This window comes from Chiloscyllium plagiosum, unplaced genomic scaffold, assembly GCF_037043375.1.
Source record: "Chiloscyllium plagiosum isolate Xiang-an unplaced genomic scaffold, Cpla_swu_hap1 HiC_scaffold_5, whole genome shotgun sequence".
NCBI classification, from domain to species: Eukaryota; Metazoa; Chordata; class Chondrichthyes; order Orectolobiformes; family Hemiscylliidae; genus Chiloscyllium; species Chiloscyllium plagiosum.
Window position 1 is genome coordinate 7,505,060 of NW_028270143.1, and position 26,554 is coordinate 7,531,613.

The 26,554-nt window shown below is 40.0% G+C and overlaps 1 protein-coding gene across 2 annotated transcripts in view; it reads left to right on the forward strand.

The window, feature by feature from the left end:
• The window catches only part of jazf1b (JAZF zinc finger 1b), a 280,042-nt gene that overhangs the window by 120,646 nt on the left and 132,842 nt on the right, over positions 1-26,554 (forward strand). For both annotated transcript variants that reach the window (XM_043689536.2, XM_087986958.1), the window contains exon 2: positions 16,325-16,397. In XM_043689536.2, coding sequence (XP_043545471.1) covers positions 16,325-16,397 — 73 coding nt within the window. The remainder of the gene's footprint in view (positions 1-16,324; positions 16,398-26,554) is intronic.

Below are 26,554 nucleotides of genomic sequence, written 5' to 3' on the forward strand. Positions count from 1 at the left end.
TGAAAAGACATGGGTGAGAGAGATTTACTGTGCAAAATCACAGCAGTTCCACTCAGTTTTAAAATTAATGAAGGAACTTGGCCTTTCTTTTTATCATGCATAGTTCTTATGCCATATTTTGGTTGTATTTTAACTGGAAGATATTAGATTAGATTACTTAGAGATTAGATTACTTACAGTGTGGAAACAGGCCCTTCGGCCCAACAAGTCCACACCGACCCGCCGAAGCGCAACCCACCCAGACCCATTCCCCTACATTTACCCCTGCACCTAACACTACAGGCAATTTAGCATGGCCAATTCACCTGACCTGCACATCTTTGGACTGTGGGAGGAAACCGGAGCAAAGATACTATATACATTTGGCCAACTCAATACTTTTATTACTGCATCTTCTTAAAAGTCTTTCTCTTTATTCTATTTTCTTAGGCGGTACCTGAAATAATATATGGACATTTAGCTTCCAACTAACCTTCTCCCCGTCCTTGAAAGCTGCTTGCTCCTATAAAGACCTTTGTTATTTTTCATTTATTAGTAAATCCTCCATGTCATTGCACATGATGTCAGAAATTTTACAAAGGATATTGTTTCCTGACTCATCAGTGTTGAGACCAGCTTTTGTAGCACTGAAAAGGAGATCTAAGGCATTGCAATAATAGAATGGGATGTCTAGGTCTGCTGGTATTGATAAGATCAATGTCTGACAGCTATATGGGGAGGGAGAATTTTAAAAATTTATAGGAAGGATGTGGAGGCACTGGAACGGGTGCAGAGGCGGTTTACCAGGATGTTGCCTGGTATGGTAGAAAGATCGTATGAGGAAAGGCTGAGGCACTTGGGGTTGTTTTCATTGGAGAAAAGAAGGTTTAGGGGTGACTTGATAGAGGTATACAAGATGATTAGGGGTTTAGATAGGGTCGACAGTGAGAATCTTTTTCCACGTATGGAGTCAGCTATTACAAGGGGGCATAGCTTTAAATTAAGGGGGGGGGGGTAGGTATAGGACAGATGTTAGGAGTAGGTTCTTTACTCAGCGAGTCGTGAGTTCGTGGAATGCCCTGCCAGTAGCAGTGGTGGACTCTCCCTCATTATGGGCATTTAAGCGGGCATTGGATAGGCATATGGAGGATAGTGGGCTAGTGTAGGTTAGGTGGACTTGGATCGGCGCAACATCGAGGGCCGAAGGGCCTGTACTGCGCTGTATTCTTCTATGTCTATGTCTATGCTCTTGTTCTTCTTTAAACCATCAGACTTCAAAAACCTCTAACATGTCTCCCGTAGTCTCCTGCCCTCACCAGTCAGCAGTCATTTTTGTGTCCTCAGGGTTATCTTTGATAAACCATCCCTACTTCCTTTCATTCAAGATTCTTTTCTGTCCAAAAAATACCTGACCTCAACTTAAAATATAGATTCAAAGTGGGACCTCACACCTAAAGTGCATTGTCTAACCGGAGATTTCATCTCTTGTACATTGATAAAACTTTTAATTATCTAGGGACAAAGACATGAGAGGAATCTGGATTTTGCATTTTATTCAGTAGTCTATCTCCTAACTGATAAAGGGATTCAAGCACCCCTAGTTTTAAAGTTGACTTTTTGCTTATAAATACTGTCTTTTACTGGCCTATCATACCACGCCTGAGGAAGGAGCTAAGCTCTGAAAGCTTGCAATTTGTTGGACTATAACCTGATGTCATTTGATTTTTTGACCTTGTCCTTTTATAGTGATCCACAGGAAAGCACTTAAAGGAGCTGAATCCCAGTGTTTATCAGTGTGTAAGGAGACAAAAACACAATTATTACTTAAATCTCATATTTGACTTAAAGAAAAGCTTTAAGAATTCATTCCCTTGTTTCATTCAAGTTTTTTTCTCTAAAAATAAGCAAACTTGGAAATTCCTGAAGAAGGGCTAATGCCCGAAACGTCGATTCTCCTGTTCCCTAGATGCTGCCTGACCTGCTGCGCTTCTCCAGCAACACATTTCCAATTTCGAGGAATAGGCAGCATTAACTTCTATCCTTTATCTGTTAGGTAGTATGCAAGAACATTTTGTGAACTGTACACATTCAGAATGCACTAACATGATTTAAAAGCTTTTTTATAAGTATTGAAATGAAAACGTCTGATTAAAATGCAGTTTTTTATTTAAAGATAGAGTGAGGTGCAAGATCCTCTGTCCTGTGACCCTCTAGGGCTCTTGCAGTGATGTGTTAGTCTCCCTAGCTCTGAGCCAGGAGCCAGGTTCCACCTGGTGTTGAGATGTGTCATAAAATTACCAAACGGTTTGATTAGAAAATATCTCCTATGTTTCCCTACTTGTGCTGCACTCTGCCTACTAAGTCAACCCACTGACAATCAGAAATGTGTCAACATACAGAAGCTGTATTGTATTATTTATAGATCTTAAGAAATGAAAATATAACTTGAAGAGTATTGTTTATGCACCATTTTACAACTTCTGCTGTTATTCTCATTGGTGTCTTGATTTCTTCTCTGTATCACTCCAACTACCTGAAATGGGTTTAAATTTGTGATAACAATAGGTTTCATAAGGTTTTATAATAATGAGGAATCCTAACTGGCAAGGGAACCTAAAATAGTATTGAATCGCTGGATTCTGCCAACCTTAATAAACCATTCCAATATTGTTGTTGATTGTGCCAGGCAGTAAGTTCTTAATTAGCCACCCTCTTACATAAATCATAACTTTTCAAATAACAAAGAGCAGTATCTCAAACGATGTATGACAAGCAGATTTGCTAGAAGTCCTTTTTGAAATACATGTTTGCTTCAACAACGTCCCTCTCTGCAGCAATATTTGTTTTTAAACTAAGTGGGAGGCCCTAGATTTACAGTATCATAATATATTTCAAGTAGTACCATGGATGCAGGCTGTAACTTTAGGTGAGTGACTGTCATTTTCCCATAATTTTGTAGCTTTAAACAATGGCCCTTCAATCATTTCCTCTTTCTGGTGTAGTCAGTGGTATTAAATACAGTGTGGTTTGTCCAGCATTCCAGTGACCCAGACTGAATATTTACAATGTGTGAGTCATTTGAAATATGATGCATTTGTCTTTATAAAGATGAGGGAAAGCAGATGTAAACACTGGACTAAACCCGTGCGGTTTGAATTAATGCATACAAGTACAGGCATAATATTACTTTGCAGGAGCCAGAAGAATTCCATCCTCTGCGTGAATCATTGTTCCTTGCATACAGTTAAACAGCTCTAATGTTAAAAAAACTTTACTCTTTCTTGACAGATTGGTTGCCCAGAGCAGAGTGTCCATTTGTATTTTGGCATATATCAGTATCAACAAATAGATCTCCCATGATGTTTCCTCTCTTTTAATAAATACATTTCATTATAAAGCAAAAGGTCATAGGACAGGAAATGAATATTTGTGGAGAATCGGGAACTATCTTGGTGGCCACTGCATAAAAGCAATGTAATGGATTAAAATAACGTGTGCACAGGGTAACTTGGTTTTTAAAAAAAGTTAGCCATGTCTCCATTTCATACTTTATATCCACAATTCTAAATTCTAGCAAAAGTTGTTTGGATCCAAGTACCAGGCTGATCATCGGTATGTGGAATTGACTATGTTCATTTTGAATAAAGAAGTAGTGCTGCAGATGTTGGAAATGTTGACCATACAAAGGAGATTAATTAACGTCTATAGAGAGCAGATGAGTTCTGAAAAGGCAATACACTTGAAATGTAGCCATTATTGTTCATTGTACAGATGTTAAATTAGCAAATGTTTCCAGCAGAGTTTGATTTTGCCTCAGTGCAACTGGTTAATAGTTGAAAATGAAAAGGTTTTGTGTCTGGATTTATAAACTGTGGAATTCCTTTTAGGAACTTCTCTTCCACCTTCTGTCCTCCTTCTCTGTTTGCACACTTCTTAAAATGTATCTGAGTTTTAGTTATAATATGTCGCATGGTATCACATTTTGTTTTGTAACACTCCTCTGAAGACCCTTAAGACGTTTTACTATGTAAATGTAAGCGCTGTTTGCTTACTTAAAAGGAAGTGACTACATATGGGGGTGATGCCTGGAAGCATTGCCCACCGGGCAGTGAAGACCAGAATCAAAATCTTGAATTGTACAGAGATACTGACAACAAACATTCGTATGTTTAATTGTGTGAAATGGAACTGGAGGTAAAGTTAACTGTGAAATAATGAAGCCATTCTGCTGCTCCTTGTGACCAGTGCCACCACTAGGCGGAGCATTGTGAACGTGTATTAAATTGGAATGCTGCTTGTGAACTCTCATCCTGCAGCAAAACGCCATTTATCAAATTAATCACCTAATCCCAGGTTTAATGTACAAACAACTAGCATACCTTCTGCTGTTATAGGGAATGCATACAGATGTACATGGAAATCTACTTTTGCTTTAAAACAAAATTCAAGGTTCTGCTTTCATCACCTTTCCAGGAAGCAAGTTCCAAAGATTCTCAACCCTCTTGAGATTCTTTTGCTTAGTCTTTTGTTGTAAAGAGATGACCCTGATTTTGACCTATTCTAGATTCTAAGAGGAATACACAAGAGGAAACACCTTCTCCACATCTACCCTGCCACGACCCCTCAGTATCCTATATGTTTCAATCAAGTCACCCCTTACTTTTATAACCTTTTATAAGCTTGGACGATCCAGCCTTTCCTCATAAAACATTCCCATTCCAAATGCTATTCTAGTAAAGCTTCTCTGAGCTGCCTCAAATGTATTTACATAATTCCTTCAATAAGGTAATTATCACTGTGTACAGTATTTCAGGTATGATTTCATGAATTCTCCTTATAACTGAAGTGTGAGCTCCTTACTCTTCTATTCAATTCTCCTCACAAATGATGACCCAGCATTAGTTTTCCTAATTTCTTACTATATTTGCATATTTACCTTCTCACAATTCATTCATGAGGATACCTAAATCCCTCTGTATCTCAAACAATATTACTTTTTATTCTTTGTGCCAAAATGGGCAATTTCACATTTTCTCATATATTACTTAGATTTGCCCCATCTTTGTGAAAGTGAGTACTGCAGATGCTGGAGATCAGAGTCAGGGCTGATGAAGGGCTTTTGCCTGAAACTTTGATTTTTCATGCTTCCCTGATGCTACCTGACCTGCTGCGCTTTTCCAGCACCACTCTTGCCTTTGCGCCGTCTTTGCCTATAACCCTATCGACTGTAGCCTATTTTTGTCCTCTTCACAGCTTAATTTCCGACCTGTATTTGTGTCATTGGCAAATTTAGCAACCACTCATTCCATCCATTCATCCAAGTAATTTATATAAATTATAAACAGTTGAGATCCAGCACCGATTCATATGGCGTTACATCTTATCAACCTGAAAAGACCCGTTTATGCCTATTCTCTGCTTCCTGTTAAGCAGTCAATCCTCTGAGCATTTCCCCGAGCTATTCCCTGAGCATTTATTTTCCACAGTAACCTTTGTTACCATCTGGTAATCTAAGTACAACATATCTACTGATTCTCTTATCCAAGGCACGTTATTCTTAAAGGAACAAATAAATTGGTTAAGCAAGATTTTCCTTTCGCAAAATCATCTGATGACCTTGAACATATCTAAGTGTCTTCCTACAACTTTTTGTTAATAGATTCTGATGTTTTACCTATTTGCAGATGTTAAGCTAACTGGCCTGCAGTTTCCTGCTTTGTTTCCCTGTGTTTTTGAATAAAGAAGTTGCAGATGGTGTGTTGATTCCAGGGGTGTTCATGTTCAGTTACCTGATTGTGGTGAAACGGTTAAAAATTATGTCCCAATACATGTGTGAATCTAACCGGAATGGAGGTGTTGCTTAGTCCCGTGTGAATCTTATTACACACCTCCCCATGTGAATCTTCTTATCTGTATGTAACCAGAATGGAATGTGTTTTTTAGCCTTGCTCTGCTGTTCACATGAATGTTTATATCTGGAAAAGAGTATATCAGCTGGAAAATTCTCCAGTTCGGTGAGTCTGCTCCGGGGTTACGTTTAACCGCCGAGCGTGGGTTGTTGGCAACCGCTCTACGAGAACTGACGGCTCCCAGTTCCGGTAACATGTAGAGTGAGTATAAGCCAGACCCGTTGTGGCGACGCTGCGGGGAATAAAATGCCCATATTCTAGCAGACTCGCCTCTTGGTCGTTTGTTCTGTGTCAGACTACTCTCCTACGAACCGGACCTTGAGAATTTTTTTAAAACATTTGGCGTAGTCGAGCAGGGTCAATCGCAATTGAGGAGAGATTTTGATACAGAACAATGTTTTGGAAAAAGACTAAGAAACCAGAAGAACAAACTGTGGAGGTCCCGACCGTCCCGGGATGGCATGGATGTGGGCATGTACGTGGCAGTTTGTTTGAGAGAGGATCCCAGTCCTGCCGAAGAACCCCTTGCCTGGGGTACAGCGGAGGATGTGGGCATGTCCAAAAAGCTGAAGCGGAGTTAACAGAATTGAATGGGATTGAACTGAACTGAACTGAGTGGAACTGAAGTGAATCAAATTGAACGGAACAAAATGGAACTGAGCTAAATTGAATTGAAATGGACGGAACTGAATTGAACTACACTGAATTGACTGAACTGAAATGAACTGAAACGAATTGAACTGAATTAAGCATAATGTAACACATGTATTGGGCCAAGCAGTGGAATGTGGTGTAAAATTATGTCCCAATACATGTGTGAATCATAATGTAACACATGTATTGGGCCAAGCAGTGGAATGTGGTGAAACGGTTAAAAATTATGTCCCAATACATGTGTGAATCTAACCGGAATGGAGGTGTTGCTTAGTCCCGTGTGAATCTTATTACACACCTCCCCGTGTGAATCTTCTTATCTGTATGTAACCAGAATGGAATGTGTTTTTTAGCCTTGCTCTGCTGTTCACATGAATGTTTATATCTGGAAAAGAGTATATCAGCTGGAAAATTCTCCAGTTCGGTGAGTCTGCTCCGGGGTTACGTTTAACCGCCGAGCGTGGGTTGTTGGCAACCGCTCTACGAGAACTGACGGCTCCCAGTTCCGGTAACATGTAGAGTGAGTATAAGCCAGACCCGTTGTGGCGACGCTGCGGGGAATAAAATGCCCATATTCTAGCAGACTCGCCTCTTGGTCGTTTGTTCTGTGTCAGACTACTCTCCTACGAACCTGACCTTGAGAATTTTTTTAAAACACTGATATAGGCAGTCGATGATTTGTAGCAATTTTCTGATTGTTTGTTGTGATAGTTAAGCATGTAAATTAGAAATGCATTAATTAAATAGACAAAGCAAAATATACAACTATGACAGTTGGGGATGGTTCGCTGATACGAGAGGAGGAACACAGGTTATTGTGCTGGAATGTTTGTCTTGTTAAAGTTGTGAAGGCAGCATCCTGCTCTCTTGTCAAGTTGTTAGGGAACTCCTCCCTGGTCTTCCTCCTCTTCTTTTTGTCTATCTTGTAGCCGAGGAGGACAACTGTCTGAGGAGCACACAGTGAGGACTACTTAATGTGAACTACTGTCTACAAGGACTGCTTGATGAGGACTGCCCTTTGCCACTGAGCAATTGTTGATATTCCCTATCTGCAGGGCTAGGAAGCTTACTCTGTGTCAGTCAGTTGGCTGATCAATGGGACAGCTGCTTATGCTTTTGGTTGACCATTGTCCCTTTGCCTCCCTCCTTTTTGAAGGTTAGTTTTCATGTGTTCTAAGAACAAAATATTGCACTGATAATGGGGTACTGTGGGTGCTCGATATTTTCTTTTTGTTTGTGTTTGTGGAAGGTTAGTTGTTGTTATATCAAACTTAAATGAGGTCTCATGCTACACAGCAAATACTAAATTTGGAATATTACAAGTGCTCAGTTTTAAAATGAACCCGATTTTCATTAGCTACCTTCACAGAAGAATCCCTTCATTTAGAAGCAGGCCATTCAGCCCAGCAAGTCCACACTGACCCTCCGAAGAGCATTCCACCCAGACGTCCCCACCTTATTCCTGTAACCCTGCGTTTCAAATGGGTAATTCACCTAATTTACATTTCATTGGACTGTGGGATGAAACCAGAGCACCCAAAGGAAGCCCACGCAAACATGAGAATGTTCAAACTCGGTTGCTTGAGGGTGGAACGATATTTTACATTGTATAATTGGTGTGATCTATCAGGTTTCGATACATCTAAAATCAGTAAGCATCCAGCCACAGTGACTCAGTGAGCCTGGCTCCCTGCTGCTGTGAGGTAGCAGTGCTAACCACTGAGCCACTGTGCTGCCATCTAATGGGACAGAGGAGAATATCTTCCCATCCAATGGGACAGGGGAGCATCAAGGCAGGATTAGAAAATTAAATCCATTTCGTCAACAACCCACTGGAACATTTGTTAGAAGAATTGAATTGTTTTCATTTGTGAGTAACAGACCTTTCATTAAGAAATTAATTCAAGTGAAGGAAGAGATCAAATTCTTTATAGAGAATGGCGTATTGAACTGAGTCACTGTGGCTGGATGCTTACTGATTTTAGATGTATCGAAACCTGATAGATCACACCAATTATACATAGATTATTACACAATCAATGTGAATGGCCTTTGTTACTGCAGTGATTTACATGACTGGAGACGGCATTGTGAAGATTGGACAAGCAAAGCTCATGACAAATATTAACTGAAAGGGATATTAGCAAGTTCCATTGACCAATGTACCTAATGAAATATTATTTTTCATAAGCTTGGATGGATTTTATCAATGTGAAATTGTGCCATTCAAAATGGAAAAAGCATCGACATACTCTCCAAGATCAGCCATTAAGCTAATTGGAGAATTATGCAACTTTTATCAATCAATCAGTACTCTCTTCTAATACAATGTAAAATATCGTTCCTCTTTTCCATTGGTGTTCTAACAAATGTGCTATTGACTGTAAGGTAAAAGTCTCTTTTTATCAACACGTCTTTTTTTGAGCAATCTTTATGTTCTCATTGATTGCTCTGGTTCTGCTCTGGAAATCATAAAAGTAATTATGTTCATGCTGATGTGGAATTTCTGAGAATTGTTATGTTAACCCGACCTTTCTCTCAATGACCCCCCTATCACCAGAGAGTTGCATTTAAATGAACACGGTGTTACAGTGTAGGGGCCTCGTCTGGTTAAATTAGAAGCAGAAAGGCTCTTTGACAGCACCTTTCAACCCGCCACCGTCAACCTGACCAATGGTTGGTCCCCTTGCATTCCTATCACACACACTCTTACCTGTGGTGTTGGTCCCTCTTCACATCTGGACATTGAGGCAGGGAAAAATTTATGCTCCATCCAGAGGCTTACTGATGATGTTACCTAGTATGGTGGTGATACGTCTGAAAATGAACCTTATAGCTCAGCGAGCAAACCTACATCCATTTATTCATTGTATTATTGGGTAACATATAATAATTTTATTACATTTCCTTAGTGGTAACTATCAACTGCATTGAGATTCATCCATAATACTTTGCAGGTACTGCATGCACATTTTCCCTGTATTAGTTAATGTGGTTTCATTGATATAAGGAGTGCATGTTGAGAACTTATAATGGTCAGATTCATGTTTAAATTCATCTGTGGTACTTGTTACAGGCTCGCATCTTTGTTTTCAACGTTCGAATGTTTCCCTCACCATGTGTTTCCAGAAGTTTCTGTTCATTTTTCAGGCTTCCAGCCTCTTCAATGTTTTACCTTTGCTAAATTAACATGTACCACTGCCTGCACCTCTCATGGCCATCAATACCCACAATCTGGGTGCTCCTTCCACCCCCCTCCCCCATACCAGATTGTTCTTTCCTGACCATTTTTCTCTTGCTTTTCCCAGCACCTTGCCATCCCAATGCCTGAAGTTTGATTGCATGCCCTGTGATGTCAACACTAGCGAAATCTTCAGTTAAGATTTGCCGGCATATCCAACTGGCTGTTTTAAAATGAGCTTTTAGATTCAATATTGGGGCATCTCAGAACTCACCATTCGCCTTTGCACCCCCACAAATGTTCCTTTAAAGTTTCGATGTTGCACGCGGGAGTTTTAAAATTTCTTTTGCATTTATGTGTTATGGATAATGCAGTATGGTTCCGTGCAGTAACCTTTTGGATGGTACAAAGCCATGTACGGTGGTAACTTTGACTCTCCATATTCCAAACCAAAGTGAGCACATCTACTTTTCTAAGCCATTTTATATACATTCTGCATTTAAATCTAATGTAGGGGACCGCTTCGAGGGACTGAAGTTAAATTAATTTGAGCTTAAATGGGTAGGCAGAGTAGTTCTCTGATGCCATTATTTTTAATTTTATCATATGATATAAGTGTAGAATTATGAAATTTGGCCCATGGATTCTGATCCACTATTCAATAGTGTTTCTCAACCCTATTCAGTTTTCTCCCTATAAACCTTGGTCCCCTTAAAAGTCAAGAACCTATCTCTATCTTCATAACCTCACACTTTCCCAGATTGAATTTCATCTGCCACTTCTTTGCTCGCTCTCCGAGCCCTTCCAAGTCCTTCTGCAGCCTCCCCACGCCCTCAACACTACCTGTCCCTCCACCTAACATAATTGCAAAGTTAGCAACAATGCCCTCCATTCCTTTATCCAGATTGTTAATGTATAACATGAATACTTGTTCCAACACTGACATCTGCGAAACTGCACTGGCTGTCATCCTGAAAACTACCCCTGTGCCTCTGCTCTCTGCCTTCTGCCAGCCAGTCAATCCTGTACCTGTTTGAATTCCTTTGCCTCTAGCATCATGGGCTATAATCTTATTGAGCAGCCTCATGTGTGACACCTTGTCAGAGGCCTTCTGGAAATCCAAACAGATCTTGTCCACTGGCTTTTCTTTGTGCAACTTGCTCATTATCTCCCCAAAGAATTCTAACAGATTTGTCAGGCATGACCTCCCGGGATGCTAATTCTGCCGTGTTTTACTGTGCGCTTCCAAGTACTCTGCAATCTCATTCTCAATAATGGATTCTAAAATATTACCAATAACCGGCCTTTAATTGCATGTCTTCTGCCTCCCTCCCTTCTGAAATAGGGGTGTTACACAAGCCATTTTAGAGTCTTCTGGAACCCTCCCTGACTCTATCATTCTTAAAAGATGCTCCTACCTCTACAATCTCCTTAGCTTTCTCCTTCAGAACTATAGGGTGTTGTCCATCTGGTCTGTGTGATTTATCCACCTTAAGACCTTTCAGCTTTTCTAGCAACTTCTCCTTAGTGATAGATACTACACTCACTTTTGTTCACTGATTTCTTGAAGTTTTGATATGCTTCTGGTGTCTTCCAGCATAAGGAGTGATGCAAAATGCCTCTTCACTACCCCCGCCATTTCTTGTTCCCCATTACTATTACATCAGCCTCATTTTCCAACAGTGCAGTGCTCGCTCTTGCCTCTCTCTTACCTTCCAAATGTCTAAAACAACTCTTGCAATCTTCTGTTATAATTACTAACTAGCTTACCCTCCTATTTCATCATCTTCCCAATTATTGCTTTCTTTCTTATCCTCTGCTGGTTTTTAAAGGCATCCCAACCTGAAACTTCCCACTAATCGTCACCACTTTGAATGCTTTTTCTTTTGCTTTTATGCTGTCACTGACTTTCCTTGTCAGCCATGCTTGCCTCTTCCTCCCCTTAACAATTGCCTTCTTCCTTCAGATGCATTTCCTGAATTACCCCCAGAAACTCCTGCCATTGCTACTCCACCATCTTCCCTGCTAGGCTCCCCTTCCAGTGAATTCTGGCCAACCTTTTCCTTTTGTCTTTGTAGTTACCTTTATTCATTTCTAATACCATTATATCTGATTCTAGCTTCTCCCTCACAAACTGCAGGGTAAATTTTATCATATTATGGTCATTGCCTCCTTCAGCTTGTTAATCATGTCTGCCTCATTACACATCAGCCATTTGGATACTGAACTGGCTCAAAGGCAGAAGACAGAGAGTGGTGGTGGAGGGTTGCATTTCAGACTGTGTGGTGAGCCACAAGGAGGGGTACTGGGTTCACTGCTTTTTGTCACTTATATAAATGATTTGGATGTGAACCTATGAGGTATAGTTAGTAGGTTTGCAGATGACACCAAAATTTGAGGTGTAGTAGACAGCGAAGAAGGTTACCTTAGAGTACAACGGGATCTTGATCAGATGGGCCAATGGGCTGAGGAGTGGCAGATGGAGTTTAATTTAGATAAATATAAGGTTCTGCATTTTGGAAAGGCAAATCAGTGCAAGACTTATACACTTAATGGTAAGGTCCTGGGGATTGTTGCTGAACAAAAATAGCTTGGAGTGCAGGTTCATAGTTCATTGAAAGTAGAGTTACGGGTGGATAGGATAGTGAAGAAGGCGTTTGGTATGCTTTCCTTTACTGGTCAGAGCACTTAATATAGGAGTTAGGATGTCATGTTGCGGCTGTATAGGACATTGGTTAGGCCACTTTGGGGATATTACATGCAATTCTTGTCTCCTTCCTATCAGAATGATGTTGTGAAACCTGAAAGTGTTCAGAAAAGATTTACAAGGATGTTGCCAGGGTTGGAGAATTTGAGCGAAAAAGAGGCTAAATAAGCTAGGGCTGTTTTTCTCTGGAATGTCGGAGGCTGAGGGGTGACCTTATAGAGGTTTATAAAATCATGAGGGACATGAATAGGATAAATAGACAAGGCTTGGTCCCTGGAGTGGGAGAGTGCAGATGAGAGGGCATTTTTTTTAGCACAGTAGTTTGTGTGGGGAATGAACTTCCAGAGGAAGTGGTTGATGCGGGTACAATTACAGCATTTAAAAGGCATTTAGTAAGTACATGAATAAGAAATGTTTGGAGGGGTATGGGCCGAGCACAGCAGGTGGAACTAGTTTAGTTTGGGATTATGATCAGCATGGATTGGTTGGACAGAAGGGTATGTTTCTGTGCTGTGTGACTCTAACTCTTAACTCACACGGAATGAGGGGAGATAGAACAAAACCAGAAAAAAGAATGCACCTTCAGAGCTTGGGCAAGAAGGAAATTTGAAGGCAATATTACTTTATGGGCTTTAAGGGAAGGAAGCTGAAGAGGTAGATGAATAGACAGCTTCTTTCTTAATAACAAAGAAGTTCATGAGCCCTTTCACTTGGTATTGGAGGTGAGGAGGAAGAGCAAGGAAACTGGGGTTAAAAAGATCATTTATGTTGGAAAATTCTGATAAATTCAATATCTGGACTAATTAACCCTCAAGTCTTTTTTTTTATCTTTCTCCCTTCACCTTAAAAATATGGCCCCTAGTCTTAAACTCCTTCACCCTCGGGAAAAGATACTTGCCATTCACCTTATCTGTGCCCCTCATGACTTTATAAACCTCTGTAAGGTCACCTCTCAATCTCATAAGCTCTAATGATAAAAGTCCCAGCCTATCTAGTCTCTCCTTATAACTTAGACCCTCCATTCACAGCAATATCCTTCTAAATCTCTTCTGAATCCTCTCCAGCTTAATAATATCCTTCCCATAATAGGGAGACCAGAACTGGACCCATCAGAAGAGGCCATCCCAATGTCCTATACAATCTTATCATAATGTCCCAAGTCCTATACTCAAAGGACTGAGCAATGAAGGCAAGCATGTTAGATGCTGCCTTAACCACCTTATCTATGTGTGATGCAAACTTCAAAGAATTATAAACTTGAACCCCTAGATGTCTTGTCTTTGTTTGTTTTACCAAAATGCAATACTTTGCATTTATTCAAATTAAACTCCTCTTGCTACTCATCAACCCTTTGATCCAATTGATCAAAATCTCTTTGTAATCTTAGATAACCTTCAATGTCCACAATACCTGTCAATCTTGGTGTCATCTGCAAGCTTACTAACCATGCTTTCTATTTTCTCACCAAATCATTTATGTAAATGACACACAAAAGTGGACCCAGCACCGATGTCTGTGGAACATTGCTGGTCACAGGGTCTCCAGTCCAAAAAACAACCTTCCATCATCATTCTCTGTTACCTGCCATTAAGTCAATTTTGTCCATCTTGTTCATCAAACCCTTAACCCTGCTCCTCCACACACCTTCTCTTCTTGGCTCCCATGTTAACTTATATTGTTACAGATTTTCTAACCCTATACTGTCTCCCTGTCCTTCACCAGGTTTTCCATCATTGTTCGTGTTAAAAGAATAGTCCTTGACCCTGCTGTCATTGCAAACTACTGCCTATCTTCCCCAAGTTCCGTGCTTTTCCAAATTCCATGTACATGCTGTTACCTACCCATATTTCCCGTGTTTGAATCCCACTCATTAAAGTTTCCACCCGGGCATAATACTGAAACAGTGCTTATTGGTGTCACAATTAACATGTTTTGTGACTGACAAAGGTAAAGTCTCAATTCTTATCCTTTTCAATCCATCTGCTGTCTTTGACACAGTTGAGCATTCCATCCTCATTCAATACCTCTCCAAAATCCAACTGAGTGGAAGTGCACTTAGCTGGTCTACTTTTATCTACCTACCCCCTCCCTCCCTCTCATGGCATTTCTTGCTCTTGCACTGCTTTTATTGGTATCCTCCAAGGATCTAATGTGGAGCCCATTCAGTTTCTCATCTACATACTTCCCAGAGTGGCATTATTCAATAAAAAAGGATGTTACATTCCATGCACAAAGACAACACCAGGCTTAACCTGGTGTTCTTTCAATCCCTCCACTGTGTCTATATTATCAGACTGCTTGTTTAATATCTGTTATTGAGGAGCAGCAGTTTGTTTGGAAAGACCAAAGTTATGGCTTCATTACTTGCCACAAACTCTGTTCTTTAGTTACCTATTCAACCCTAGTCCTCTCAACTGCTTTGAACAAAGCTGCTTCCAATTTTGTATTGTATTTGACCTCAGATGCCTTTCAGCCCATGTTCCATGCCATTAGTAACTCTGTTTCTATGGCTAGTATTGTCTGACTTCATTCCTATCTCAGCTCATCCCTGTGTTATCTTTAGACCAGTGGTTCCCAAACTTTTCAATATCAGTGTGACAAGCAATTCCATAGCACTTTTTTCAGCTGAATTGATTGCTTGCTAATGTTACATTTCTTTCCATTTACTGTGATCTTATTGGAGAGGTTTGCAACATGCTGTACATAACAAGCTAAAGAATGATTAAAGTATTAATGTTTCAAAACCACTAACAAAAAATATACCATCTTCAACACGTTTTCAAAATCTGCTCAACTCAACTATACCTAACTCTTCATGAGCAAAGGATTAGAGTAAAGCACAATGTAGAGTAAATTGCAGTTGACTTGCTCAGTTAGAAACTGGGCATGCCATTGTGCATAGCGCCTTTTGATCTGGGGAGGGATTGATTAGAGGGCCACCGCCAAATCTCGGCTCCACCAACAAACAATCCCAGCTGTTACTTACCATGTACACCGGTATTGAAAATGCTAGCTTTCAGAAGTATATTGTTCCAAGCGGCAAGAATACAGCCACAGCATGGTCAGAGATCATCAGATATTCAGCCAAAGATATCTCTTCCAAACGTCCACTTTATGACATACGTCCACACCTGCACAGTATGAGAAATCTATGCATGTCTAACTTTGGAGGTTTGCCACATGCACAGTTGATAGGGGAACCAAGAGTCAGCAGATACTGCCTTCACTAATAGACACCAAGACTCCAGAGGGAATTGAAAGCACAGATGCAGCCCTGGTGCTCAAGTAAAGCAGCAATGCTTTCTGAAAATTTTGTGGCACGCTTTTTGTGCTGCAGCAGTCCTATTGAAAACCGCAACTTGAGACTTAATTATTCCATTGTACTTCTGGGTGAGTCTTCCATTTTCCATGGACTTGAGGTCATCTCAGGCTGTGCTGCGCTTGCACCAGATCCTCAGTAACACTGTGATATTGCCATTAATACAGTCTTTTTAAATTAAGTACAGCATGGCATCTGTTGTGAGTTTGAGTTGAACACAATGTGTGTCTTTGGTTTCTGTCATTTAAGCCAAAACCTTAAGCATTAGATCTTTGAACTTAGTCTGTTCCTCAGTTGTGGGTTTACAATGCTGTTGGAACACCCAATACCAATATTTCTACTGATCAATTCTTTTACTATTGTCAAAATTGCATCTTAAAATTTTTATTATTTCAATTTCCTGGTAAGTTGGTGTCAATTGAAGTAAAATTGCATTCTTTAAATACTGGACATTGTTTATCTGATCTCAACATATGAACTAATTTGCTTTTTCTGTGCTTGAAAGTCTGTTGTTGAGTTAGTGTAAAACTGTAAAATGTACAAATATTAATCGTTCTAAACTTTCTCCCCTGCAGATACTGACCCACGAGTGCTAGAGAAACAGGAACTGCAACAGCCAACATATGTAGCTCTTAGTTATGTTAACAGGTAAGAAGGTTTTTTCATATGAATACATAAATGAGAGGTCTTGTTGGCTATTGTAGAAAATCCCTAAAAGAAAGTGTGGAGGTGGGGGTAGCGGGGTGGTACAGAGCATTGTGAAACCAACTTTTGGAGCGCAGTATACTTGGCTAGTTTTTAACATCGTAAATTCAACAAATTGTTTTGCCAGCTTCACTTTTGTTAAAATGTTTTTGTCTGTTATAAGTTTATTTACACGAGTAGAAAATTGGTAATCATAAATCTGTGGTGTAATATTGACCCACTAATAGAAAATTGAGCTCTTTTCCCGGTAATACTGATGAATGCAACTTTTTTTAAAAAGTTATTTTACAAACTAGCTATTGTCTGAGGAGTTGTGAATGTGCTGAACATGTCATCAATAGACATCACCACTTCTGGCTTTACAGTGCAAGGAAAGGCATTGTTGAAGCAACTGAAGATGGTTAGGGCTAGGGCACTACTCTGAGGAATTTCTGCAGTGATGAACGATCTCCAACAGCCACAACCATCTTGCTTGGTGCTAGGAATGATTCCATATGCGTTCAACAACACTGAGCTGAGTTTGGGCAAGGCCTCAAGTCTTCAGACCTCATTACAACCTTAATCTAAAAGATCTCAATTCTAAAGTTAAGGTGAGATGAGTATGACTACTCTTGAGATCAAGTTACATTTGGCTGAGGCATCAAAGAATCCTTGTAAAACTGAAATTGATGGAAATCAGGGGAAAACTTTCCCTTGGCTTGGTTCATAGCACAGTAAGATATGTTGATGGGTGATTAATAATTTCAGCCTGAGAACATTTCGGCAAGAATTTCTCAGATAAAATCATCTTTGTCCATCAGAAAATCAGAAGTATATTGTTTGCTGAATGAATACATTTTTAATAGGCCTGTGCTGCCTTTTCAAATCATCTAGCTTTTCTAAATGATCATTAAGTACATTTTATTGTGGCTTTGTTACTTTAGACACTAATTTTGGCATTGGGTGAAAAATGCATTGTGCCACAATCCACACCATTTTCATTGTGCACACTAGTGCTGACAAGAGACTAGGAGTATTTTCCTCAGTCTTGCACCTAAAAATGAATGACAACTGAAGAAAATCTTGCCTGAAGCTTTCCTCTTACAGGTTTTCGATGGAGCAGAAATTGATGATTTACACTTGAATCTATTATATTGCCTGGACAAATACTGATTTACAAAATAATGGGCCTTGTCTTCTTTAATGAAGAATGTCAAAGTCAGAGGGCAATTGGTTAAAGTATTGTGATTTACAGACCACTGGACCCTAATAGTTAGCACAGATGATCAACATAAATGAATAGATATAACCAATGAAGTGGTGAAAGCTTTGGGGGAAGAAAAATGAATGTGAAAAAGCAAAAGACATGAAAATAGGCAAATAATGTCGAGGTAATGGTAAGTGGTTAACAGCAAGAACAGGTATCACAAATTGAGTATGTTGGAACTGGTTAGCTCAGTTGGCCAGATGGCTGATTTATGGTGCAAAGTGATGCCATCACTCTGTTCAATTCCAACACTGGCAGAGTTTACCATGAAGGATTCTCATTCCCAACCCCTCCCCTCACCTGAGGCAAGGTGACCCTCAGGTTAAACTGCCAGTATTTGTCTGTCTGTCACTCATGAGAGAGCAGCCTGGTAAGACTATGGTGACTTTGCTGAGATGACTTTTATTATGATGAAGAAATAAGAGCTAGAATAACAAGGCAAAGCATGCATTCCTAAACATAAAACATTGTATGACATAAGAATAAGTAAAAATCCTAAGGGAATAATGAAAAAGACTGGGATTTTCAGTGTCCTATTGTACTGAGACAAAATGTGTACCTTCAAAGATCACAAATTTGTGAAATCTGGTTGTGGAGGTTGATGGATCGGGTTAGCTGGACAGTAGAGGAGAGGTTCTTAAGATGACAGGAGAGACGATTTTTAGCAAACATCTTCAGGAAAAATAAAGTTGGATTGGTAATATTTAAGGAATGAGACGTTGCTTCATGAAGTGATTGAAGCAGGGATGTAGACTAAGAAGGAGAAGAGAATGATGATTGCTTAGATCATTTGAAATTCAAAATAGGAGGCTCCCGTGAATACTGGAAGAAGAAGGCATGGAGGCATGGTTATGAGGCATGGAGAAATGGACACGACCTGCCCTTTGGCAGTTTATGACTACCTTAGGCTTTGCCTCGCACTATTCAATGAAAGGAAATTGAACATCACTTAGCTCAGTTGGCTATTACATACAGCAAATGTCATGAATGCATGTTCAGTTGCTGTTCTGGCTAGGTCACCATGAATGCTCCACCTTTCCCCTTATCTGAGATGTCATGATTCTCAGGTTAAACTCATCACCATTTGTGTCTCTCAAATGAGAGAGCAGCCTGTGGGACTATAGTGGCTTGCACTTTTTCGCTGAAGATAGACCACTGAATCTGAGCCATGCATGCCGATGTTAAAGTTGACGTTAACAGTATTGATGGTTTTTGAAGAGTGTCCAGCTCCAAGATTTTATTTTGCAGCTGAAATGATTGATTAAATAGAATCACCTCAAATGTCGTACTACATTGTTAGGAATTACCATTTATTTATAAGTCATCTTTTTATGGAGTAGAACTCTGAAAAAATGTTCAAGGGAATTGAAAGGCCAAAATGTTAAGAGTTTATTGAAGGCGTAAAAAGGAATCTCAACTCATTGGCTTAAGAAATGGCAAACTAGGATGGAGTTAGAAAGAATCCCTGGATGCAGGTAGCTTCAGACAAATGACAATAAGCCCACCATTCAATTTTTTTATGGGTTACTCAAGGAAAAATGGTGCTGCATCAGAAGCTTATGAGCATGGTTTTCCACTTTCATTGATGTGCAAGAACTGCAGCATGCATGCAAGAAGGCACTGTTAACTTTCAGGCCAAAGTTTTCCATTATCCTGGCCACATTGCAAGCTCTGGCAGCAATGTAAACACCAGTAACTGTGTAGCGTAGGAAAGAGCTGATCGACACAAAGGTTGTTATCAAAGTGGCTCCCAGATGGATTTTCTCCAGAGGCCAAGCTACTGGCCGATAGCATCTTGATAGGTACAACCAAATGGCCATCTCTGATGCCTGATAATTCTGGTCTGGCTTCTTTCATACAATACCTTTATAAAGCACAACAGGTTGTCTTTGGAAGACCTCCGAGAAGCTAGCGTAATAATTAGATAGATATTCATATCTCTCTGTGGTATCACTACAAATTGTTATGATAAAGCTATCATTAGATCGAGATGCTTCTACTAATATTGACCTAAGTAAGTTATCTCTTGTTATTACTTCCCTCTATAAATGTTCGGATTCAAGTGAGGACAAAGGGTTGGCAGGCAAGTCCAGATCAGCTTTCAGGCTGGCCTAATCTATTCAGCCTTCATCTCTGGTATACTTTCCCATGGAGCATATTAACTTTAAACAATCCTAATAACATCCCATCTGGTGCAAAGTGCCAGTTGAAAACCAAAAAAAAAAAATACAACAAGGATTTTTAAAAAGATTAGTGCATTTGGCTTTGAAGTGCATGATTTTTTAAAATGCCATCCCACCTGAAGGTTCTTGGCCTCTGTAATGTAGCATTGGTATACTGACACTTTATATCCAACATGTCCTAAGACCAAAACTGGTACAGAACCTTTTTCCGCCCTATTCTACAGATGAAAATCATCTCCAAGTAGTGGAATGATATATATGTCCCCAAACTTGAATTGGATAGATTTACCACAATGCTAAAGAATTAATGTATTGTGAGAGGTTGGATGTGGGGAGTATAAAGATGCTTATAAAAGTAGTAAATATGGCATGCGAGTTAACTGAATTTGGTGAGATGTGAAATATAGATTTCCTGTGGACACGTTGAGATGCTAGAGGTAAAGTCAGTTGGGCCTCTCAGCACCCTGTATCAGGTGGTACTTGCAATGCATGTTGATGCCATGAATACTCATTGACATAAAACCTTTTTAAAATCAGGACACAAAAGAGGGGAGCAGGTGAATAAGGGCAATAGCGGCTTGTATGGAGTCTTGGGGCTGGCAAGTGTGAATCAGTGTTTGGAAGGGTATGGAGTGAGGTCAAGCACAGGGAAAAGTGCAAAGGCCCTGGCATCATGTGAAGGTGGGTGAGGGCAGTCAGTCAAGGTAAATCAAAAATGGGTGTAAAAGGTGGTCAGTACTATCCAAATATGAGTTAATCATAGAACATAGAACAGTACTGCGCATAACAGGCCCTTCGGCCCTCGATGTTGCGCCAACCTGTGAACTATTCTCAGCTTGTCCCCCTACACTATCCCACCATTATCCATGTGCTTATCCAAGGATTGTTTAAATCTCCCTAATGTGGCTGAGTTAACTACATTGGCAGGTAGGGCATTCCACACCCTTACCACTCTCTGAGTAAAGAACCTGTCTCTGACATCTGTCTTAAATCTATCACCCCACAATTTGTAGTTATGCCCCCTCGTACAAGCTGACATCGTCATCCTAGGAAACATCACTGTCTACCCTCTGATCATCTTGTATGTCTCTATCAAATCCCCTCTTAACCGCCTTCTTTCCAATTAGAACAGACCCAAGTCTCTCAGCCTTTCCTCATAAGAGCTTCCCTGCAGACCAGGCAACACTCTGGTAAATCTCCTTTGCACCTTTTCCAATGCTTCCACATCCTTCCCAAAATATGGTGACCAGAACTGTACACAATATTCTAAGTGTGGCCGCACTGGTGTTTTATATAGTTGCAGCGAGATATTGCGCCTCCGGAACTCAGTCTCTTTACCAATGAAACCTAACACACCATATGCTGCCTTAACAGCGCTATCAACCTGGGTGGCAACTTTCAGGGATCGATGTACATGGACTCCAAGATCCCTCTGCACATCCACACTACCAAGAATCTTTCCATTGACCCAGTACTCTGCCTTCCTGTTATTCTTCCCAAAGTGCATCACCTCACATTTAGTTGCATTGAACTCCATTTGCTACCCCTCAGCCCAATTCTGCAGTTTATCCAAGTCCCTCTGAAACCTGTAACACTCTTCCAAACTGTCCACTACTCCACTGACTTTAGTGTCATCTGCAAATTTACTAATCCATCCACCTATGCCTGCGTCTAAGTCATTTATAAAAATGACAAACAGCAGTGGACCCAAAACAGATCCTTGTGGTACACCACTAGTAACCGGACTCCAGGCTGAACATTTTCCATTTCCTAAAAGATTAGCTGGAAAAGTCCTTATAGTGCTTTTAACGTAAGTTCAATTGCCACCTCCTGGCAGTGATCTTGAACAATCACGTTTTTACAAGAGGAGGGCCAGCTAAGCCTGAAACTTCAACCATGACTGGATTCTAACTTAAATATTCAATGAAAAATGGATACAAAACCAGATCATTGTTTCTTCCACAATAAAGAAACATACCTAACTACCCTGTAAATGCCAATGCGTGCCAGCATGGGTATGATTTGCTCTGTGACAGAGCTAGTCTCAACAAATAATGAAGTGCAGATGGTGCACAACGTAATATGAATTATAAACTTGAACAAACAGTTGTGCCAACTTTGTGCTCTCAAGAAGCCTTGTGTTAATGGCTTGGTGTTGGGCAAGAATTTTTGGACGTGATGCAGAGCCCCTCTGTTGTGTGTCCACCTGTACCTGCTGTATTGTCAGCTGACTGGATTTCATCACTCACTGTAGATAGTTTCCTAATTAATCTGCTCAGCAATATTATTACACACATCTGGAGCAGGTGAGAATTGAACCAAGGCCTCCTAGTTCAGAGGTTGGAACCCTACAATGCTTTGACTTCCCAAGGTATTCCTTGCTGCAGAATCCTTACACACTGTGGGCACTTTGAATTTAATTGTAATCACTTGGGAAATGCAGAAAAATCAGCAGACCGGGAGTGGCACTCTTTTGTTTAATTGTCAGGAAGAGTGCATACCTGACAAAATTCTGCCCATTTGCATTAAATTTTACCTTTTAAATAAATTCCATACATCACTAGAATTTTCAGCTTCCGTACAAAAAACCGTTTCGGTTCCTCTTTATGCTTAAGTTGACAATCACACAACACCGGGTTATAGTCCAATAGGTTTATTTAGGAGTACTAGCTTTCAGAGTGCTGCTCCTTCATCTGGTAACTAGTGGGGCAGGATCATGAGACACAGAATTGTTGTTAAGTCTTTCATCTTTTAGAGTGGGTTGCAGGTTTTGGTTCATGGGTTTATTCAATATATTGTTTTAATTGCACGACACTGATCTTTTGCTATAAATTCTGTGCCTTATGATCCTGCCCCAGTAGTTACCTGATGAAAGAGCAGTGCTCTGAAAGCTAGTAATTCCAAATAAACCCATTGGACTATAACCTGGTGTTGTGAGATTTTTACTTTTGCCCACCCATTCGAACACCAGCACCTCCACTTCATGTTTAAGGTAATTCACTTTCATTGCTCTCAAAGTTTATCCACAGTTACCAGTTTTATGTTGTGAAAAGTTTATTAGCAATTTTTTTTGAAATGTAAAGCAAATTGAACATGCAGCCTGTGCTGAATTTTCCAACATGGTGTTTTTTATCCAGTGGTTTCAACAACTGAAGAAAGCCACATGAGGGAGCACTCTTCCACTGCATTGGAGAGTGTAAATCAACGCAGTCTGACTGAAATTGGCTCAGTGGAACAGAGGCACTTTCTGATTTTCTGCTTATCTGACTCACCATAATTCTGAAATGTGTATGGAACAAAACATATTTTATGGAATATTCAGTTTTAGTTTTAATTCTAGTCTTAAAGTTATAGTTTACAATTGTATTAGAAAGCAATTTTGTGTTAATATTTATTTTTGCATATCTGTAATTTTGTAATGTAATAGTTAATAACAGAAGAGCTTCACTATAAACTGAAAATATTTCACTTTAGTTTTAGGAGCTGGTTATTCTAAGCATTTCTATCAAGGGTCCAGGTAATTGATGAAAATGAAGTATTTAGACCATTTCGCCTGATTAGATAAATCCTATTCTTCTTGCACATAAAATAGCCAGTAACAGATGGTTTTACTTATAAGTGAGTGTTTTTACACTTTAGACTTTGAATATACTTGGAAATAGGACCAAAAGAAAAGAAAATTGTTGCAAGAAATTTTACGTCGATATCCAAAAGCAATCCCTCTTCTGTTTAAATTTCCATGCAAGATATTATAATAATGACCTTTTTTAAAATTGTACTTCCCCAGACTTCAGCTGACTAAAACTGAAAGCACATTTCCTTTGCTACTGAGACACTGGTCTACTGCCAAAGAAAAATCTAGACAATCTATTGTATTTTTATGAGCAATGCTTAGGAGACCTTAATTACAGACAGACGCAACCTACAACAAAGAATATACTGTGCCTAGCAACATGTTTTTGCAAGTGCTTATTGTGTTTTTACTATGTTGATAAGTGTTTTAAATTCAAATACAAAATCATAATTACACACCAATTCATGGAATGGGAGGAGAGATGATAAAAGGAAGTAGCAAGTGAGGTCAAGTGAGAGGTGGAGAGCACAAAAGTGCAAAGACCACTATCATCTGGTTGGACAGTTGGGAGCTATAGTGGAAGGAAGCAAGGAGGTAAGTCACAATTACAAGAAGACATGATAGCGATTGGAGAATGGGAGCGTTTGTGTTTGGTAGCAAGCCCTATTTTCAGTGGCTCCCTACTTTATAGATGCAGTTTGGAAGTTGGGAGAACTGCTTTAAGTTGGCATCAGTTATGTTGGATAATTGAGCCAATTAAAAATAAATATATCAACCTCAGAAATGGCAAGTTTTAGTCAAGTGTAATAGAAAATGCTTGATGGAGAAATGTGACAGTTATAAGGACTGTTTATTCTCCACTGAATCTAATGTAGGAACTTATAAGTTGATATGAACCCTGCCATCGTTATTTCATTGTTACTAGGTCAAAATCCTGGAATTCCTAACAGTGCTGTGAGTATCTCTACATCCCAAAGACTGCATCAGTTCAAGAAGGCAGCTCACCCCCACCTTGTCCAGTGCAATTAAGAATGATCAACAAATGTTGGTGTAGCCAGTGGCACCCACATCCCATGAGTGAATGCTAAAAAATGAAATGCTATTTCTGAGTGGATGTTGGAAAAAGTGAATCTTTCATCCATTTCCTCATAATGCAACAAGTACATTGATATTTTTCAAGACAAGTAGGAGATCAAAATAGCGTTTGGTGATGGTGCAAAATGAACAGTAGTGAGGCAAGAAACTTCTTGCACAGTGCCTGATTTCTTTTTCAATTGACTGCGATTTCCAACCAAATAATACTTAAATATCATATTAATTGCAAAGGATATGAAGCACTTGGAGACATTTCTGAAAATTGTGCTAAGGTGCTATTTAAATCCAAGTTTTTTTTAAACATTTGATCTGGTCAGAAGTATCAATGAGCGAGCTATGCATCTAATTGAAATGCACCTTTTTTAAAATTAGGTGGGTCATAGATTATTCAGCATCTCTGTCCAGCTACACAAAATTTAAAGCCTGCTTAGCTATCCAGGAAGTCTACTCAGCTGTCTCTGCTTCTGATGCCTATTCCTACATGAAGTGCTTTTCAACATGTACCATCTGTGATGCTGATCCCACCTAGATGTCTGTTTATGTGCTAATGTATAGTGTGCATGAATCATTCTTTGAGTTACATTCCTCATCTGAAGACTCTGTTATGCCCTGCAGTATCACTGGCAGAAGATGAAAGACAGACATTAGTATCGCACAAAGTTGAATTGAGGTTCCAGTTTAACATCTCTCCATTGACAGCAGCTTCCACTGCTGCCAAATTAATCTCCAAGGGTTCTTCTCCAATCATGGTCAAGATAGTTATGAATGCAGGGCTGGCCCCACTCTCCTGTCTTTTCCTGCAGTTGTGAACTCTTTCCTCGCAATGAGAAATAACAGAAGGTTCGGACTATGAGGGTGTAGGATATTTCTAAGGATGGGGTAAAATATTTGAAAGGGGATGGAGAGAACATATATATTCAATTACAGCTCACTATTGTTGTGGATACATGAGAAAGAGCCTGAGCAGAAATGACTGTGACATTAATGGTTGGGGAGTCCAGAACTAGAGGGCATAGGTTTAGGGTGAGAGGGGAAAGATATAAAAGAGACCTAAGGGGCAACTTTTTCACGCAGAGGGTGGTACGTGTCTGGAATGAGCTGCCAGAGGATGTGGTGGAGACTGATACAATTGCAACATTTAAGAGGCATTTGGATGTGTATATGAATAGGAAGGGTTTGGAGGGATATGGGTCGGGTGCTGGCAGGTGGGACTAGATTGGGTTGGGATATCTGGTCGGCATGGACGGGTTGGACCGAAGGGTCTGTTTCCGTGCTGTACATCTCTATGACTCTATGACAACTGTGCAGAAAAATTTCCAAGGAGTTGAGAGAATGATGTCTGTCAGCAAAGAGTTGCAGGGCACTCACCTGACCAGACCTTTTGGAGATCATTGATGGCATTGGATCTATGTTCTCTGCACTGCACTCCAACTGTTTGCTTTTTCTGATACCTCAATTGATTTCTGTTTACTGAGGTTGGCTAACTTCCTCTTGCTGTCCTCAGAAAGGAGAACTTTGCATGCCCTGACTGTTTCCAGTATTACCTCCAATGATCTCTCCGTGGGCTGGGGGAGCAGCTTGCTCATGTTTTTGATCTGTTTTCCTACTCTTCTGCATTTTGCTGAGTGAATTGTACAATTATGCCACTGTTGCTAGGATGCCTCTGAGTGGAGAACTTTCAGTGCAGTTTGAGACATCAGCCTGCTAGCTCCCAACTGGATGGCAAATCCAGTTACTAATCTTAAATGTTTGGTCCTGGCAAGTATTAAATGTAAGGTCTGCCCCCAGAGTCTGCTCCAAGGCATTATGATTCCATGAATTTTTGACTGTTACTCGTATGGAACAAATATAGTGTGGAGCACCCATTCTTCTGTCGCAAATTTGGCATTTGGCTTCCAAACTTTTCATTACAGGGTGATGGGCTCAAAGCATGCCAGAATTACATTTGATGACATGTTGACGGAGGGGAGTTCAGTTAACTCGCACCCAGCAGAAATTAGGA